The sequence below is a fragment of the Xenopus laevis genome, chromosome 6S (assembly GCF_017654675.1).
Source record: "Xenopus laevis strain J_2021 chromosome 6S, Xenopus_laevis_v10.1, whole genome shotgun sequence".
NCBI classification, from domain to species: Eukaryota; Metazoa; Chordata; class Amphibia; order Anura; family Pipidae; genus Xenopus; species Xenopus laevis.
Genome location: NC_054382.1, coordinates 91,440,369 through 91,456,925, shown reverse-complemented (window position 1 = coordinate 91,456,925; position 16,557 = coordinate 91,440,369). Strand labels below are relative to the sequence as shown.

Below are 16,557 nucleotides of genomic sequence, written 5' to 3'. Positions count from 1 at the left end.
TCCAGGCAGAAATACCTCAAATGTGGTCTGGATCCCACCCAGTGGAGGGGTCAGCGAGGAGAACCTAAAGCCTGACACCCTATCCACTGTGTCCCTTCTTACAGCCTGGAAGATCCACTCCTTCTCACTCACTATACCAAACTGTGACAGGACGTGGTCACAACACCTATTGGCCAATAACTGGGGTATGTAAATTACAACTAGCTACATGGACATCTGCCCAGCAACTAGGGACATCAGGAAGTGTAGGGATTTAAAGCCATAAGGGCACATTAATCCTATGGGTCCCTACACCATAATCACAGAGGCTAGCTTTTTATTAAAAAAGATCCCTTAGGGATATTAGTTCTAAAAGGATTTTGAAGAAAATGACGTGGATTAATAAAAGCTCTGTGTTAGGTCTGATGGTGCCCCCAGTCCAGGCCATTCCCTATTGTGTAAAAGAACTGCAGGACAATAACTCCATTGTACTTGTATCTAGATTCCTCTCATAAGAGATCACTCTGGTGCTGGAGAACCTGGGCAAATGCCAAACGGCGCAAAAGCCACATTAGGGGAGGAGAATACAGAGCAATCCGCAATTGTTGCAATCGTTCTACGGGCAGCAGCGAGAGACAGAACAAGTCCCAACACAAACAGCGCTCCGGTTACAGTGCGGACCCAAGAGCATCTCTCTCTCTTCATACTAGCGGCTGCTGAGAGGCAAACGCTTCGTTACTTGTAGTACTGTGTTTATTTAAACGGGGGACCTCAACCTGAGACTTTCAGAGCCGACGAGGAGCAGCACTCGCGGGCCGCACCAACACCTATTGCCAGTGAGCGAGAAAGTCCCACCAGCAACTCTACTCATTCCTCTCTTGGAGAGCAATACCCTAAGCCCCTCCCAACTCGCTATCTGATTGGCTAAGCCCATCCTGCTATATCGTTACTATTGGTCGTCCCGCCTGCTCGTACAGGGCGGGGGTCTGCAAAGTTTCTTTGAGGTGGTGGTGAAGTGTGGCAGAGGGTAAAGCCGGCAAAGCGGTTGGTGTCCGGGAGCCTCTGTGCAACCAAACTGCAGGCCGATTCGCCCGGTCGCTGCAGACGCCGTGTGGTATTCCCTGGAAACCGCTGGGCGCAATTGATCCTTCTGGAAGGCGATGGAGAGAAGAAGTAGCTCTTAGGATGCGCCTACCTTTTGCAGACAGCAGGGGGTCCTCCTGGGGATAAGGTGAGGCGCTACAGCCTGTGGATAGAAACGGGGGAGCAGCTGTATCGCACTGTCACCCTGATACTCCCTTTAAACTTTCCCGCTGGCGTTGAGGAGAGAGTGTCGGTGTGTGCGTGTTATGGGGAGCCATGAGAGCGCCACTGTGGGCGCAGCGCAATAGTTTGTCGGGGAGGCGCAAGGCGAGTCCGCTGCGCTTGAGGACCGGGAGGCTGGAGATGCCGGGACGCTGCTTGTGACCATGACAAACGGTGTCAGCTGCGCACTTGGCCGGACACTCAGGTGATGGCAATTTAGTAGCAGATCGCTTGTGGCTTGGTGATTTTAATCGTGACTTTAAATCAGACGCGATGGCATCGGAAGTGGTGTGTGGCCTCATCTTTAGATTTCTTCTGCCCCTCTGCCTGGTTGTAGGTAAGTTCCTTCCTAAACAAGCAGCATCTCCTCTCAACAAACTCTCCTTCACCCCCGTGTATCTGTTCAACGTGCACAAGATGCTGACAATTAGGGGCAAGTTGGAGGTCTTTGCCTGCGCATCCCCTCCTCTTCTCCCCAGGTATAAAGTGTAGCTCTAGTGCCCTGCACCCCCCATACATTGCCTCTATCACTTTATACTCATTAGAATTCTCATTAAACATTTGCCCTGGCAATTAGCAGTGAATGCACACAATCAAATGACATTTATGCTATTCCCTTGCCTGTTCAGTTTATGAGCTCTTCTTTCTAGTGTTGCAGTTGCTAGCTAGTATCTTTCCAAGGGCAACACCAAGCTGCATTGTTCCTCATGTGATCCATCATTTTGCTTATGGATTCTATTGCTACTCATGTGTACGGTTTGTTACATATTATTGTTAAAATTTATTTATATAGCGCCAGCATATTTCGAAAATGCTAAGGTGGAGTTAGGTCTAACGTTGCATGCTCTGAGGCTGGAGCCAAGATGAATTCCAGAGAGGATATTTTCAGCATGGAATTCCCTACCTTTTAAACTGCACAGTTTACAGCATTTGATGGACAGTTAGGCGTTGGAAGTTATGGCAGAGAGGAAGCTAGAACAAGTCTTTGTTGCCAAACTCTAGTCTTCAGCTAGGTGTTGGCTAGTGTTGAGGGTTTCAGGACAGTGGCATCTTTATCTCTGCAGGGTACCCATCCCTGAGTTAAAGCATTGCAGATTGGGCAAGGCTGATCCATTGGCACTATACTCCAGGTTGCCAAAACTAAAGGTGGCCATACACAGGCAGATTAAAGCTGCCGATATCTGTCCCTTAGACAGATTCAGCAGCTTATCTGCCCATGTGTGGGGGCTTCCAACGGGTCCTCCCGATCTATATCAGGCCAAAAATCGCCAGTTAAGGATTGGTCAAGTTTGATTTTTTTTTTAACGATCCAGGATCGCAGTTGACGCAGTCCTGCAACCCTTCTGCGCCCAGGGCCTAATGTTCGGATTCACCCGATATCGGGTTAAGATCCGCTCATTTGGCGACCTTGCTAAAGGTGGCCATAGGGTATGGCCACCTTTAGCCTTTGATGATAAGATCATGGCTATTTGTTACAGCATCTACAACATATTTACACTTGAATCTCATGTTAAAAGGTCTTTGAGACAGATATTTTCGTCCTCTTTTCTAGTGAAACACAGGCTGGGCACTTTTCTTGGCTCTAAATTGGTAAATAGCATTCATTAAAGTCGTTCATATTTCATTATATTATCCCTAGCGAGATATCCTATACTGAATGTTTCCACATTTTCCATGGTAGATAATTCCTATGGAATCTCTAATCTTGCCAATTGGCTTCAGCGAATGAGATAAAAGAAGGAGATAAATGCATGCACGGAAGTGGCACATAGCTGATTAGCACAGTTTTCAAGAACATTAATATTTCATAGCATACTCTGAAAGGTTCTAAGATATGCACCCTGTCTGTTCAGTTACAAGAATATAAAAAGTATCACTGGAATATTCACTGGCCTGGTTTCTAATTGGTTTTCCTGTAATACTGTGTTGCAGGTACCCAAATAATTCTCTAATGCAGCATTGTTAAACTAAAGATATTTTTTTTATTTGTCGGCGTTGTGCCAAAGAAGACAAATATTTCATAAGCAAGGGGTCACAGCTATCGGATCTGTTATCCGGAAACCCGTTATCCAGAAAGCTCCGAATTACAGAAAGGCCATCTCCCATAGACTCCATTTAATCCAAATAATCAAAAATTTAAAAACATGTATCCTTTTCTCTGTAGTGATAAAGCAGTAGCTTGTACTTGATCCAAACTAAGTTATAATTAATCCTTATTTAAAGCAAAACCAGGTTATTGCCTTTTTTAATGTTTACACGTTTTTAGTAGATTTAAGGTATGAAGATCAAAATTACAGAAAGATCCATTATCCGGAAAACCCCAGGTGGTCCTGAACATTCTTGATAACAGGTCCCATACCTGTAGTAATAAACATTTAGAACTAGCAACCGAGAGGTTTCAATAGGTCTCACATGTCTAAATAATTCCACTCTAAACTCAGCAATACAGAAGAAAAACCAAGAAGTAAAAATTGCAGCGTAACATCTGGAATTTAATTGGTATTTTTAGTTTGCGCAGCACAAATGGAAATCTCTTTAGGAGGAGAACTGAGGGGGTTAAGGACAGCAGCATTGGTCCAACTCGACCTATGATTTATTTTACACGTTGTTAAGCACAATTAACAACATCTGCGCCCAGGCTGAATAGTCCATGTTTCTCTATTCTTTATTGTAAGGTTTCAGGTTTACAGGTTGGCCGGAGGTTGTCGACCAGACTTCCTGTGATATGACCTAATCACTGCCCTTACCCCCCTTTTTCTCAAATAATACTTTTCTTAGAATTTGTCTCACAGTTTTGCTTTGCTTGAAAGCTTTAACCATCCTGTGAGCCAAAAAGTAACTACACATGGACAATGCTAAGTTACCCATAGAACTCCGGCATTCTTATAGTTTTCTTCAATAACGAACAACCTTCTCTTCCTGTATGATTATCATTTATTTATTAGCTGGGACCAATTCAAACTTCTGCTAATGCTCTCTAACCTTGCTGGATTTTGAAGAGCAAAAGCTGTATTGAGCTGTGCACTTTCCTGTAAGGTCATTTCCCCTACGGTAAAATGCATAAATGTAGATCGGTTAGACTGAAAAAAGGCACTATTGCTTTCTCTTTACCATAAACAGATTACAGTTTAACTATGAATACTTAATGTTATCAACTTTCAGTGACTTTAGGGGTGTTTGTAACTTGTTAAAGCTAAAGTTAATGCTGGTCTTGTGGTGGTTAGTACTGTAGTAGTAAGTGGAATTTTCTCATGTGATTGTAGGCAGCAGCATATGGCTCTAATTCAAATAAACTTCAAGCAAATTGATAAGCCTGCATCATCAAATAGACTATAATGCTTTAATTATGGAGCTCATATTACAATGTAAATGATAACCCTGAACGATAAAAAATGATAAATATTGAAATACCTGAAAACACCCATTTCAGGACATCATGCAAACATTATGGCATGTGGTTTATGGAAAAAGGGAGAAGCCTAGAGGTGTTTTGTCATTGCTTTACCTGCTGTTTAATGCTACTTCATGTTGTCTGTCTTTTTCCACTTTTCCACAGTATTCTGGGATTAATATAGAAACACAAGGCAATTTACAAAAAAATACCTACAGAATAATATGGAAAAAGTAGGTATCCATTATAGAGGAATTATTTATGGCCTTTTGTAATTATTGTCAGTATCAGATGAAACCTACAGTTTTTGATTTGTATCCGCCCAACTGGTGATCCACTAGATTTCCAAGGCAGTCTTGAATGTAATCCCCTGAATCATAGTCATGAGTCATACGAGAGAACAAATTCTGAGAACACTTCAGGTATGTTATATAATAATGTATAATGCCACTACATTTTGCAGTCTAAACATGAATAGGTAATAGATTTGTCTAAGATTAAAAAATTCCAAGATGCATTTTGGGATGATTAATTAAAGATAAATCGAAGGTAATTCAAACACATCAAAGTTAGTTGGAATGTGTAGTGCAATCCCTTTACCTTTATAACATACCACATTCATTTGTGCTTGTTAGGGTTGGAAGACACATGCCTTGCATACTTTAATCCCAGCTAACTGAAGTGTGCTGTGTCCAGATGAACCCTACAACCGAGTTCTTGAATGTGCAGCAGTAGAAATGTACTAGAATGTATCCCTTGGACTTTGCCGGCTTTCTGCAGCTGATTATGGGCTGTTTACCCCTCCCTTCAAAAACAGACGCCACTTTTTCTATAAGTCGGCGCAGCCAGCAGATAAGGCTGCAAATGAGTTTGGATTCAGTTTCAGTAAACAAAAATACATTACTGAAAAGCCACAATGGTCTGAAGGGGAAAAAAAGCACTGATCATAATATCTATTTCCAGAGACTGGCCCCATATTTCCATTTAAAGTGACTGAAGGAAAAATAGGTGCTAAGTGATGGGAATAAAGTATGTCTGTCATCATGTATTATACATGTCGGATATTTTGGGGTGTGGTGATATTTTTGGTTAACCAATGTTTCAGTGTTAACAATCAGACCCACAAATGCTTCTCTGTTTATTGCAGCCCAAAGCTTTTGTTAAAGAAAACCACAGTGTATGATCTGAATGAGCAGACAATTGCAAGGGCGTGCGAGACACCACATAGAGATCCAAAACACGCCTTAGCTGTTCCTCAGGTCCTCTAATTGTTAGCTTGTCAGCATACAGATGTTAACATGTGCATGCATTATCACACTGATTCCCTTCTTGTTATGTAAGGCAAGCCTTGTATGTACAGCATGATTATATAGGTTTACATTGTCTTTCTTGAGAAAGAGAAAGTAATTAATCAGAAGTAAACTAAAATACAGTTTGCTGTACATATGTACACAGTATACAGTTTGCTGTACTTCATTTGCTTAGCTACACAAACACAAGAAGCCACTCTACTATACTTTTTGTCAAATTCAGCGTTATTCATTATTATATATACATATATTACATGTATTATATCAAATGAGTTCAGATAAGGTTCCACGGCAATGATTCGGCAAATAAACCCTTGCACCACCAGTTATATGCTAGGCAATACTATACACAGCTAATATTTCTTGTTGCAAAACTCATTCTGTGATATTCATACAGCATAGACCATTTCCATATAAGGTGATTATAGATTTTCTGCAAATACATTTATTAATAGATACATTTTGGAAAAGCTGAAGGCCTTCTAAGACAAAGAGGGCTTTTTGTCATTTACAGGGCTAAAGATCAACCACAGGAGCTATGGAACTAATTGTAAATTGGAGAAGCAAAATACAAATTCTAAAGATTAGGCATACCTACAGTACTAAAGTACCTAAGGCCTCATCATAAAGAGCATTTTCTTGAAAGTTTTCTTGATATATTTTTTTTCTCGTTAAAAGTGTTTCGATTCATTCATTTATGTTGGTAGTTTACAACTTTTTTTCATCATTTCCATTTATTTTTATTTTGTCCAGCAAAATCAGACAGCTATATCGATTCCTTTCAGCACTGTGGTTGTGAACATAAATAGCTCAAAAAGTTTGATCAATTTTTTTTTCTTTTAAATGGCATAGAGCAAATATACAAGGGAATGGTTCTGTAGACTATCCTTAAAGCGGAGCTGTCACCCAGACATAAAATGCTGCATAATAAAAGTTCTTTTAAAATTAAACATGAAATCCAAATTCTTTTTTATTAAAGCATTCATAGCTGTTGTAAGCTCATTTAAAAATAGCTGTCAATCACATATTGTCTGCAGGCAATTACTTTTACTTTCCATTCAGCACTTACTAGATGTCACTGCACTCCCCACATTCTCCTCTATCTTTACCATCGAATTGTGTAGCCAGGGCAACACTATTATATTGTCATTCATTTAAAACATAAATTTTTTGGTGTTACTGTTCCTTTAAGCTAACTCCTCCTGAGCCAGAACCAAGTATGTGCACATTTGTATGACTGATTAGGACATTACACTGTAAGCTGTACAAGGGCAGCGTATGATATGAATGATATTGGTGCTGTGTATTAAAGGATGATAATCCGCCATAACTGTAAGCCACACCCTAAATTCTTGTTGATGCAGAGCTGATTAATAAAGGAAAAAATACATATGCTGCTTAGTTGCCAGTAATTTTTAGACTGCCTGTTTTTACCATGCTTAAGCTCAGGCTTACTTATAATATTTTTAGAGGGGATCCTCCACCCAAACCTGTTTTGCATAATGAAAGAAACTGTACTTTCTAATCAACTTTCCAAAATACATTCATTAAACAATTTAAAAGTAAATGTTTTAATGTTATTTGTAAGTGTAACTGATATTAACTGAGATTAAAAGCAGTAGCTCCTTGACTGAGGGGAAATTGGAGTAAGAAATAAACTGAAATTGGAATAAGAAATATTATTGGTGGTAATAGAAATTCAGATTTACTAAAGCCTTTAACCCACAGTCACACATAGCATATCCTCCTCTTCTGTGGAGAGAAGTGGATCTGCTCTAATCAACAGTTCTCTGCAGTTCTCTGCATTGACAGACAAAGCTTTGACCTGAATGCAGCTATATGGCGTTGATATTGGTTCGAAAATACCTCCTTTCACGTTTTTCAGCCTATATACACTCCTCTCCATGTAGCTACACTCAGGCCAAAGCTGTGTTTGTCAGTGTAGCTACAGAGAGCTGCTGATAGGAGCAGATCGGCTTCTTTCTGCCTGATTACAAAACGCAGGAAGAGAGAAGCAGGATACGCTAAGTGTGATTGTGGCCTTACTCCATTTCATGAATTTCAAATGCCTTTTTAGAGGATATGAAATATCTAAGTTCATCATTTGTAGTACAACTTATGCCACTTATGATGTAAGATTTATGAAGTTATTAACTAAATTTTGCTGGAGTAAACGTGAAATTCAGAAGCAAAGGGGCAGATTTACTAAAGGGGCGAAGTCGCTAGCGACAATTCGCCAGAAATCTCATCATAGTAACATAGTAAGTTAGATTGAAAAAAGACACACGTCCATCAAGTTCAACCTTTTAACTCTATTTTAACCTGCCTAACTGCCAGTTGATCCAGAGGAAGGAAAAACACCCATCTGAAGCCTCTCCAATTTGCATCAGAGGGGGAAAAATTCCTTCCTGACTCCAAAATGGCAATGGGACAAATCCCTGGATCAACTTGTACTATGAGCTATTTCCCATAACCCTGTATTCCCTCACTTGCTAAAAAGCCTTTCCAACTCCTTCTTAGAAGCTATCTAATATATCAGCCTGTACGACTGATTCAGGGAGAGAATTCCACATATTCACATATTCTACACCTCTTCATCCGCGTAGACGACAATTCGCTAGTGAAAGAGACCATTGCTAGCGCGGTTTTGCGCCCTATCACCAGACAAATTTTCACTCAGACGAACAATTGTTACTCTGCAAATTCACTAAAGTGCGAATTTTACAGAACGTTTTGCCAGAGTTTCCTTCGCCACCTTAGAAATGGAACTGATAAGATGAAGCTACATCCTCTTCAATCTCATGTCAGTGACATCATATCCTGTATGCCGGAAATTCATAAAAGTTGTAAAAATGATGGCGTTTTTTAATTTTTTAAAGCGGGATTGTCTTTCAAAGTCCTAACTATTAAAGATTTGCGTGTTAACAAATCTTTGTTAACACCTAACCATTTGAGGGGCATGCCACATTTGTTTTAGGGCATTAGTGGATCTCAGTAATCTTTATTAAGTGGCCACTTCAAGCATTTTAACCAACACCTCCAATAAATCTATACGACTTATATGAACCTGACCTATTCAAATTGACCTAAGTGTAAGAGTACTAACAAAGTTTCTCTAGGCAGAATTGAACGATAGCAAAGATCATTTTGAAATGCTTACGCTGATGAATTAACGCTAGCAAACCTTTGCCAGTGTTCGGCTGCTGAGACACAACTTTGTATTTTAGTGAATTAGCGTAGTGGTACGCCAGACAAAGTGGTGTGGAGTGTGACGAATCGGATGCTTGCAAAAATTCGCCTTTTACTGCATTTACCCCATAGAGTGAAACTGATGACGTTGCTTTACTCCACCTTATTGACTAGAAACAAACATTCTGGTGTAAATTGACATTTAGGTAATATTGAATTTGTTGTTTAATGATTTTCTGGCTTAAAGAACAATGTAACTTCAGTTTGTCATAATGCCACTTTTGTAAATTCTGCCCACTGTTTGCATTTTCTGCACTCTCGGATCTGACCCATGAAACAGTGTAGTAGAAGCAGCTGATTAAATGACCTGAAGGAGAACCGACATCTGGTACACAATTTCAAGAGTGAGAACAAAGAACTCAAAGCGATGCATAATGTGTATGTATCCTCATTTAAAGGGATCCTTCTTCCAGAAACTGATAATGAAAGGAAATGTAATTCTAAGCAACTTAAAATTTGATTTTATTTAATTGTGCAAAATTTAGGTTTTTTTTGTTGGAGGAACCCTTTAACATGTAAAATGCTATGTACAATGCTGTACAGTGTTGCAAATTGTGGCCCTTCCACTACTTTCTAATGTCTAAATACAGCACCACCTTACTAGCATCACACCTTAGGGAGTGATCCGATGCGCAAAAACACAGGCATCAAATCGGATGCGAAGGAAATAAGGTAAGTGAATGCATTGTCGGATGGTGTTGCATCGTTGATCCGGCACGACACGACTGTTGGATGCAGACACTGCATTTGCATCTGACAGTCGTGTCGCGTCGGATCAAAGCTGCGACTTCACCTGACATTTCCATTACCTACCTTACTAATTTCGCATCCGACCTGACGGCTGTGTTTTTGTGTAGCACGTCGGATCGTGCGGAAATCGTCCGTGAAGTCCTACTCTTAAAGCTGGAAGATCCCTGTTATGCATCCTTGTTAGAATAATAAGAGGCAGGAAATTGTATCAATAGAATAAATCAAGGTTATTTAGATACTTTTGACTTGAAAATAAAGGATAGACGGACATACACTTATATATTATTCACTGCATTAGACTCAAAAGACCAGTGCTACCACCTGGAGCCTGTGATTTGTGTGGCACAAACAGCAGCAATATACATTACTTTAAGACGCCTGATATTTGTACACTGTTGTAGCCAATTTTCAAAGCTATATTGTGCTAAAACTTACATTAACAAGATAATCTTTGCATATGGGCCTTACAGTAATGAAGAAAGATTTAGAATCAGCCTTCCATAAGTGTTCTAAACATTGGAAATTAGGTGTATTTGAATTACTTATCCCTTTGTGGTAATGGTGTGAGTTTAAAAAGAAAAAAGCTGCAAGCAAATTTTAAAAGATGTAAAGTTGGAAAGCTAATAAGCACAGTCCGATCTCCTATACATGCTACTACAGGGGTCAGCAAGCATTGCAGCTCTTTGTGTGGGAAGTTTGTAAATTTGCTGTATCGTGTTAGCCAATAAAAATGTTACAGGGCAACCCCTTTGAAATAAAAAATAACAATAAATAATCATAGCAAACTTTCAGAACATTTTAGTTCCTTTTGTGGAAAAGTTTGGTGATTGATGCTTTCTGCATTGCTAAATCAGCCCCAGTAATGTATGGTTAAAACTTCCCATTGTACTTGCTTTGTTCTTAATGAGTGATTATTAGCATACGTTTATATCAGTACAGTGTAATGAACACTAGTTTAATGTTGGTTTCAGAGTAAATATTCTAGTAATGTTTTAACTTCATTTTCAAATGTTACATTAAGGAGCATATTTATTATGCTGTAAAAAAAAAAAGATGGGATAATACACCACACATCAGCACACTTACTTCACTGTATTAAAAATGGTGCAAAAAAAATGGCATGAAATGTGTATGCTTTTTTCTTAGGGGCATATTTATTATGCTGTGTAAAACGAAATTCACTGAAAAAAAGTGTAAAAAGCATACCTCCCAACTGTCCCGTTTTCTGCGGGACAGAACCGTCAGCTCAGCCCACAGTCCCTGGTTTCTTACTAAAATGTCCAGAGTTTCTCTTTGATCTACTTCACTGACGCCAGAAAAAGATACAAGGTTTCTGAAACTTAATTAAAATAAGAGCCTATTTGACATAGAGCCCAGAACACTGAGCAGTTGCACTTTGATACTTATAACAATTTAAGATACGCAAATAAATAATTGTAACAATTTAAGATAAGCAGGTCTCTTTGGGAAACTGACTCAGGGCAATTTCAGCATCAGTGGCCCTAAAAAATGTGTTTGGCAAACCTGCAAAATTTAGTAAAATGGACATGGTAATAGAGGATGTGGCCAAACATGCATCTGGATGCAACTGGAATGTTTTGGCGCGAGGCAATTCCATCTAGTGATTCCGATAGTTTTGCATTTGGAACATGAAAATGTAAATTCTTTTCTAAATTTTTTTTTTATTATCCTCTATTTATATAGGGCAAAATACACCTCTACATAGTTTTGCAGGAATTGTTTATTTGCCAACATATACCTAGCTCAGATTTCATCAGGACCCAGCCTAAATGTTTCTGGAGTGTTAGGGGAAACCAGAGGGCACAGCTTTGAGCAGAAATGAGCAGGCTAGCAGTTCTTCTGGGAGACTGCTGATGACTTTCTGCCTGTTGTATCTGGCTGTCTCTATGTACCACATTGCTCTATGTTACATTGTTGCTTAATGGCTTATAATGTTCTAAGCCACAATAGTAATTAATATAAAAACATTCTGGGGGTGGCAAAACTCAAAGAAAAAGTTTCTGTGAAAGGTATTAGTGTAGTGTGGCAACATCTTCTTGGAAGCCGATATCATTTTATTTACAGGGAATCACATAAAAAGTAACACTTGCATTAGATTTTGACTATGTGTTCTCCTAAGCCCCAGCAGCAATAGGTGACATCTACCATATATACTCGAGTATAAGCCGAGTTTTTCAGCACCCAAAATGTGCTGAAAAAGTCTACCTCGGCTTATACTCGAGTCAGCTAAAAAAGTTGCTGCTAACTCACTGATTGAAGCGTGCAGTGACTCCTCCATGCTGCCCATACTTCTCCCCCCTCGTGGCTTGATTCTGCTTCCTTAGCCGCTCCCCTCTCAGCTCTTGTCACTCAGTACTCTCCCTCCTCATCCCTTCCCCTTTTTTTCCCACATAGTGCGCAGGAGATGTGGGGAAAATGTGTGCGCATTATTTTTAATAGGAGCACGCAAGAGTTTGGAAGAGGAGCGCTCGAGACGAGGTGCGCGCTCACTCTGTGATATGAGCACGCACCTGTACAGTGAGCGGATGCGCGCGTCTTCTCCCTTTGTGAGGTGCCCTGCTTCCTTTGTGACGCATAGTTGCGGGAGGGGCTGCAGCTCTGAAGTTATACTTTTTAAATATGGCGCCTGTCAGAAAGAAGAGAGGCGAAGCATGGTTCAATCTGTGGAGAAAAGGTAGCGCCAGAAGAGGGAGGACTGAGTGACAAGAGCTGAGAGGGGAGGGGCTGAGGGCTAAGGAAGCAGAATCAAGCGAGGAGGGGGAAGAAGTATGGGCAGCACGGAGGGTTCACTGCATGCTTCAGATCAGTGAGTAAGCAGCAACTTTAAAGCTTTAAATTGGCCATGTCCTAAAATGAATTTCTCACCCCTAGGCTTATACTCGAGTCAATAAATTCTTCCCAGTTTTCTTAGGTAAATTAGGTACCTCGGCTTATACTCGGGTCGGCTTATACTCGAGTATATACGGTACTTTGCATGTCTGAGCGAGGACAACATATCTAATTTACTAGCAACAGGCCAGAGGACTTGAATAGATTTGTGAACAAACATTGCATTTTTAATTTTACAAAGGTAATTTGCAAGTCAGCGTTCTTTTCTGCTGTCTCATTATTTGCAGTCTCAAGGTCCTACATTGCAAAATGCATAAAAATCAATTTGGGTTTTATTTTGTACATTTTAAAATGGTAGTGGCCCCAGCTCTTGGAATAGAACTCAGATAATAATGATAATGTTGTACCAGTACAATATGATTGTAGGAAACGTGTTCAGTGGAGCTTTGTTAAATATTTAATGCTATTTGTGTCCTTTAAAAAGACAGTTACACTTGCCAGACATCAATGGATTCTATGTTTATAATGTGATCAATAAAAATAGCTAATGCTATGTGCTCATTCTCTCTGATAAGCAGGACCTAAAATATTGCTCTTTTCAAAAGCACAAAATACTACTATTATGCAAGGCTGGATATTTATTTATTTTTCATTATATTATGCAAGGCTGGATATATTTATTATTATTTAGTGATGCTATTGTATAAATGTATGCATAGTTAAAACAGAAGGCAAAACAGAACACATTTCAACTCAGGTTATAGCAGGAGCCAAGTTATAAAGCAGTTTGTAATTAAACTATTTAGCTTGTTATTGATCAATAGAATCTGATGGTTTGGTGATATAGTGAATAAAGTACCCTTCTTGTAAAATATAAGGATATTATAAGTTACCGAGGAGTTTCATGACCATATAAAAAATAAGAGGCCAAAGTCTGAGTGTTTTTATACAGGTCATGGAACTCTGAGGGGACTTCTAATATCCTCATATTTTGCAACAGGGCGTACTTTATTCATTATAATATACACACGTATCAGTGAGTCATGTGACAGAAATGACCTCACTAAGTTCCGATTATAACTGATGACATCATTAACCACCATTTATAAGGATATCATTTAAAGGATATTCATGGGTTTTGTGTATTATAAATTGTATAAAGTCTTCAATTTCATATGTGATACCGTCTGGACTTTGAATCTTGTGCATGTGATGACAGAATAAAGGTAATCATGATTTGTAATGTAAAATCATCACAATTTAGTACCTCTAATATCACCCATTTTAAACTTGAAGGTGCTCAACTCAGTGTTCTTCATCTTATTAACTAAGCACAATGGAACTGATCAGCCATATTGACCCTACTACCAAGCAAGTGGATAGTCAAGCAATTTGACTACTAGTAATACATAATCACTTAGACAAATAAATAAATCTTTGGCCTAAAAAATCTACTGGATGCGAAGCAGAGGGCCCTCATAACCTAGTAGTATGGGGCCCCTCCATAAGTATTTATAGGGCCCCTCCATAACTATTTGTGGGGCCCCATACTATTAAGTTATGAGGATTCTAGTTAAAAACTTGTGTATATTTACATGACAAGGAAGATCACTAGCCTGGGCTATCAGGGATGCATAACATTTGGTAAATTCCCCTTTTTTTCTCCTTTAAACAGACTCATTTACCAAACCCACAAGCGCAAGTGCTAAAGCCAGATTTTTATTTGTTTAAATGTTCATTGTTTTAGTGGTACAAGCCGGACTCTGTACCTTGCAGCAGTGGCAGACAATACGTACAAGACTCTCCAGTACCTTTTAGAATCTGTTGCTTCTTAAGCCATGGGCACATAGAGCTGTAGGTGCTACTGCTCTCAGCCTATGTAAATTTGCAGGCTGAGAGAAGCCGATCCGTTCTGTGCCTCTGCTCCATTCTTCTAAGCAGCTTCCACTTGCGTGTAGCCCAAAGATGCCTCCTTTTACGTGTTTTGGCTGACCTCTGCTGCTCACGCAGGCAGATCTAATTCATATGAATTGAGACGGGACACAGAGCAGATCTGCTTCCCTCATCTAAAAAAAATACACAGGCTGAGAGCAGCGGAGCCTACAATTATGTGTGCCCATGGTCATAGGGGGTGACCCAAGGGATGCCTATGTGCCACCTACACAATGTGTGAGGTTTAAAAATCAGGGTACTTTTACTTTTATGTAAAATAGGCCTTTGTGTTTTAGGCACAGTGTTCCTTGCCTTTTGCATATTATTTCACCTAAACTAGAGCAGCAGTGAAAAAATTAAAACAGTTGTTTAAATAAATGTGATTGGGACATATTGCACCCATACTTGTCATACTGTTATATCCATATAATTTTTTGTTTGTTTATAAGGGATTTGTGGCCCCTTTTGTTTTGATTCAGTGCCTATTTGCTACTGAGGTGCCCAACAAAATTGTTGCTCCAGCATGCTGCTGTGTATAGACACATTTAGATGTTTATAAAGATCTCTTTGAATGATAAAATATTTTCGTTACATTGAAAATCAGCATCACACAAGAGCAGCTAGCAGTTCTGTTGTATATAACAAAAGACATGAGTGCAGCCAACACTCATTTTGTGCAAAGAAACTCTTCTTCCTCTCATTTACACCTGGGGATTTTGTGCCTGGAATTTATGTTTTTTTTTCTTCACAAAAGCCTGTTTATTGATTTCATTGATGTCTGGCATCTACTGTAAGCACATAAGAGAAACTGTCTGCAAATGTTACATTCTAAAACAAATGTGCAGAATGAGTCAGTATCAGACAGAAAGTCAGTTACTGTACATGTAATAAATGTGCAGTTTTTTTCTGCACATTTATTTTGGCAATATGTAAGGTCTTATACGAGCCAAATAGTTTAAAAAAAAAAAAGTAAGAAAAAGTAATTTTTTGGCAATTTTCATTTGAACGTAATATTTGAGCAGCAAAGCAGCAAGCGGAAAATGAACAGGATATGATTGGTTGTCAAGTCTTTTTCCTGGAATTTGTAATGTTCAGTTTTATTCATTTTTTGCAAGTTTCAAATATGACTTTAAATAAACTGTTTTGCTTTAACACTTTATTTAGAAAAAAATGGGGATTCATTTTCTAGCATTTTACTGAAACAACTTTATGGCAACATGAAATAGCATAGATATCTAGAGCCTAGTGACCTGAGGAGCTGAATATGTTTTATATTTATTTCCTGTTTTGTATTTAACTTATAGTACTGGTTAGTAATGGGAGAATGGTGTAGGTAAACCTGGGCATGCTACACTTGAGACTCCTCTGACACTTTGATAACAAAGAATAGCACGGTGAGCAGAAAGGAAGCAATTATACTTGCAAAAAGCTATATATTTTTTAGTTTGATAAAGGGCATGTAATATGTTGTGTAATGCACTAAAATAAATAGCTTTTTGCAAGTATTGCAAAAGGAGTATTGCGTCCTTTGTGCTCCATTAGTTATTCCTATCTAAATTATATTCTTATAAGCAGTGCATGGTCATCATTTGTGATTGGTGCTTAATGATCTGATGTCTGTCACATGACTCACTGAAACGTGTGTATTATAATAAATAAAGTACCTCCTGTTGAAAAATATGATATTAGAAGTCACCTTGGATTTCCAGGCCTGTATAAAAGCACTCAGCCTTTGGCCTCATGTTTTTATATTGTCATGGAACGCCTCTGTGACTTATAATTTCTTATAAG

The 16,557-nt window shown here is 39.0% G+C and overlaps 1 protein-coding gene across 5 annotated transcripts in view; it reads left to right on the top strand.

Moving 5' to 3' along the window:
* The first annotated feature begins 477 nt into the window (after positions 1-477).
* Positions 478-16,557, top strand: part of LOC108695592 (piezo-type mechanosensitive ion channel component 2) — a 246,704-nt gene continuing 230,624 nt past the window's right edge. For all 5 annotated transcript variants that reach the window (XM_041567810.1, XM_018224178.2, XM_041567809.1 and 2 more), the window contains exon 1: positions 478-1,621. In XM_041567810.1, the coding sequence (XP_041423744.1) occupies positions 1,558-1,621 (64 nt within the window). In that variant the 5' untranslated portion in view covers positions 478-1,557. The remainder of the gene's footprint in view (positions 1,622-16,557) is intronic.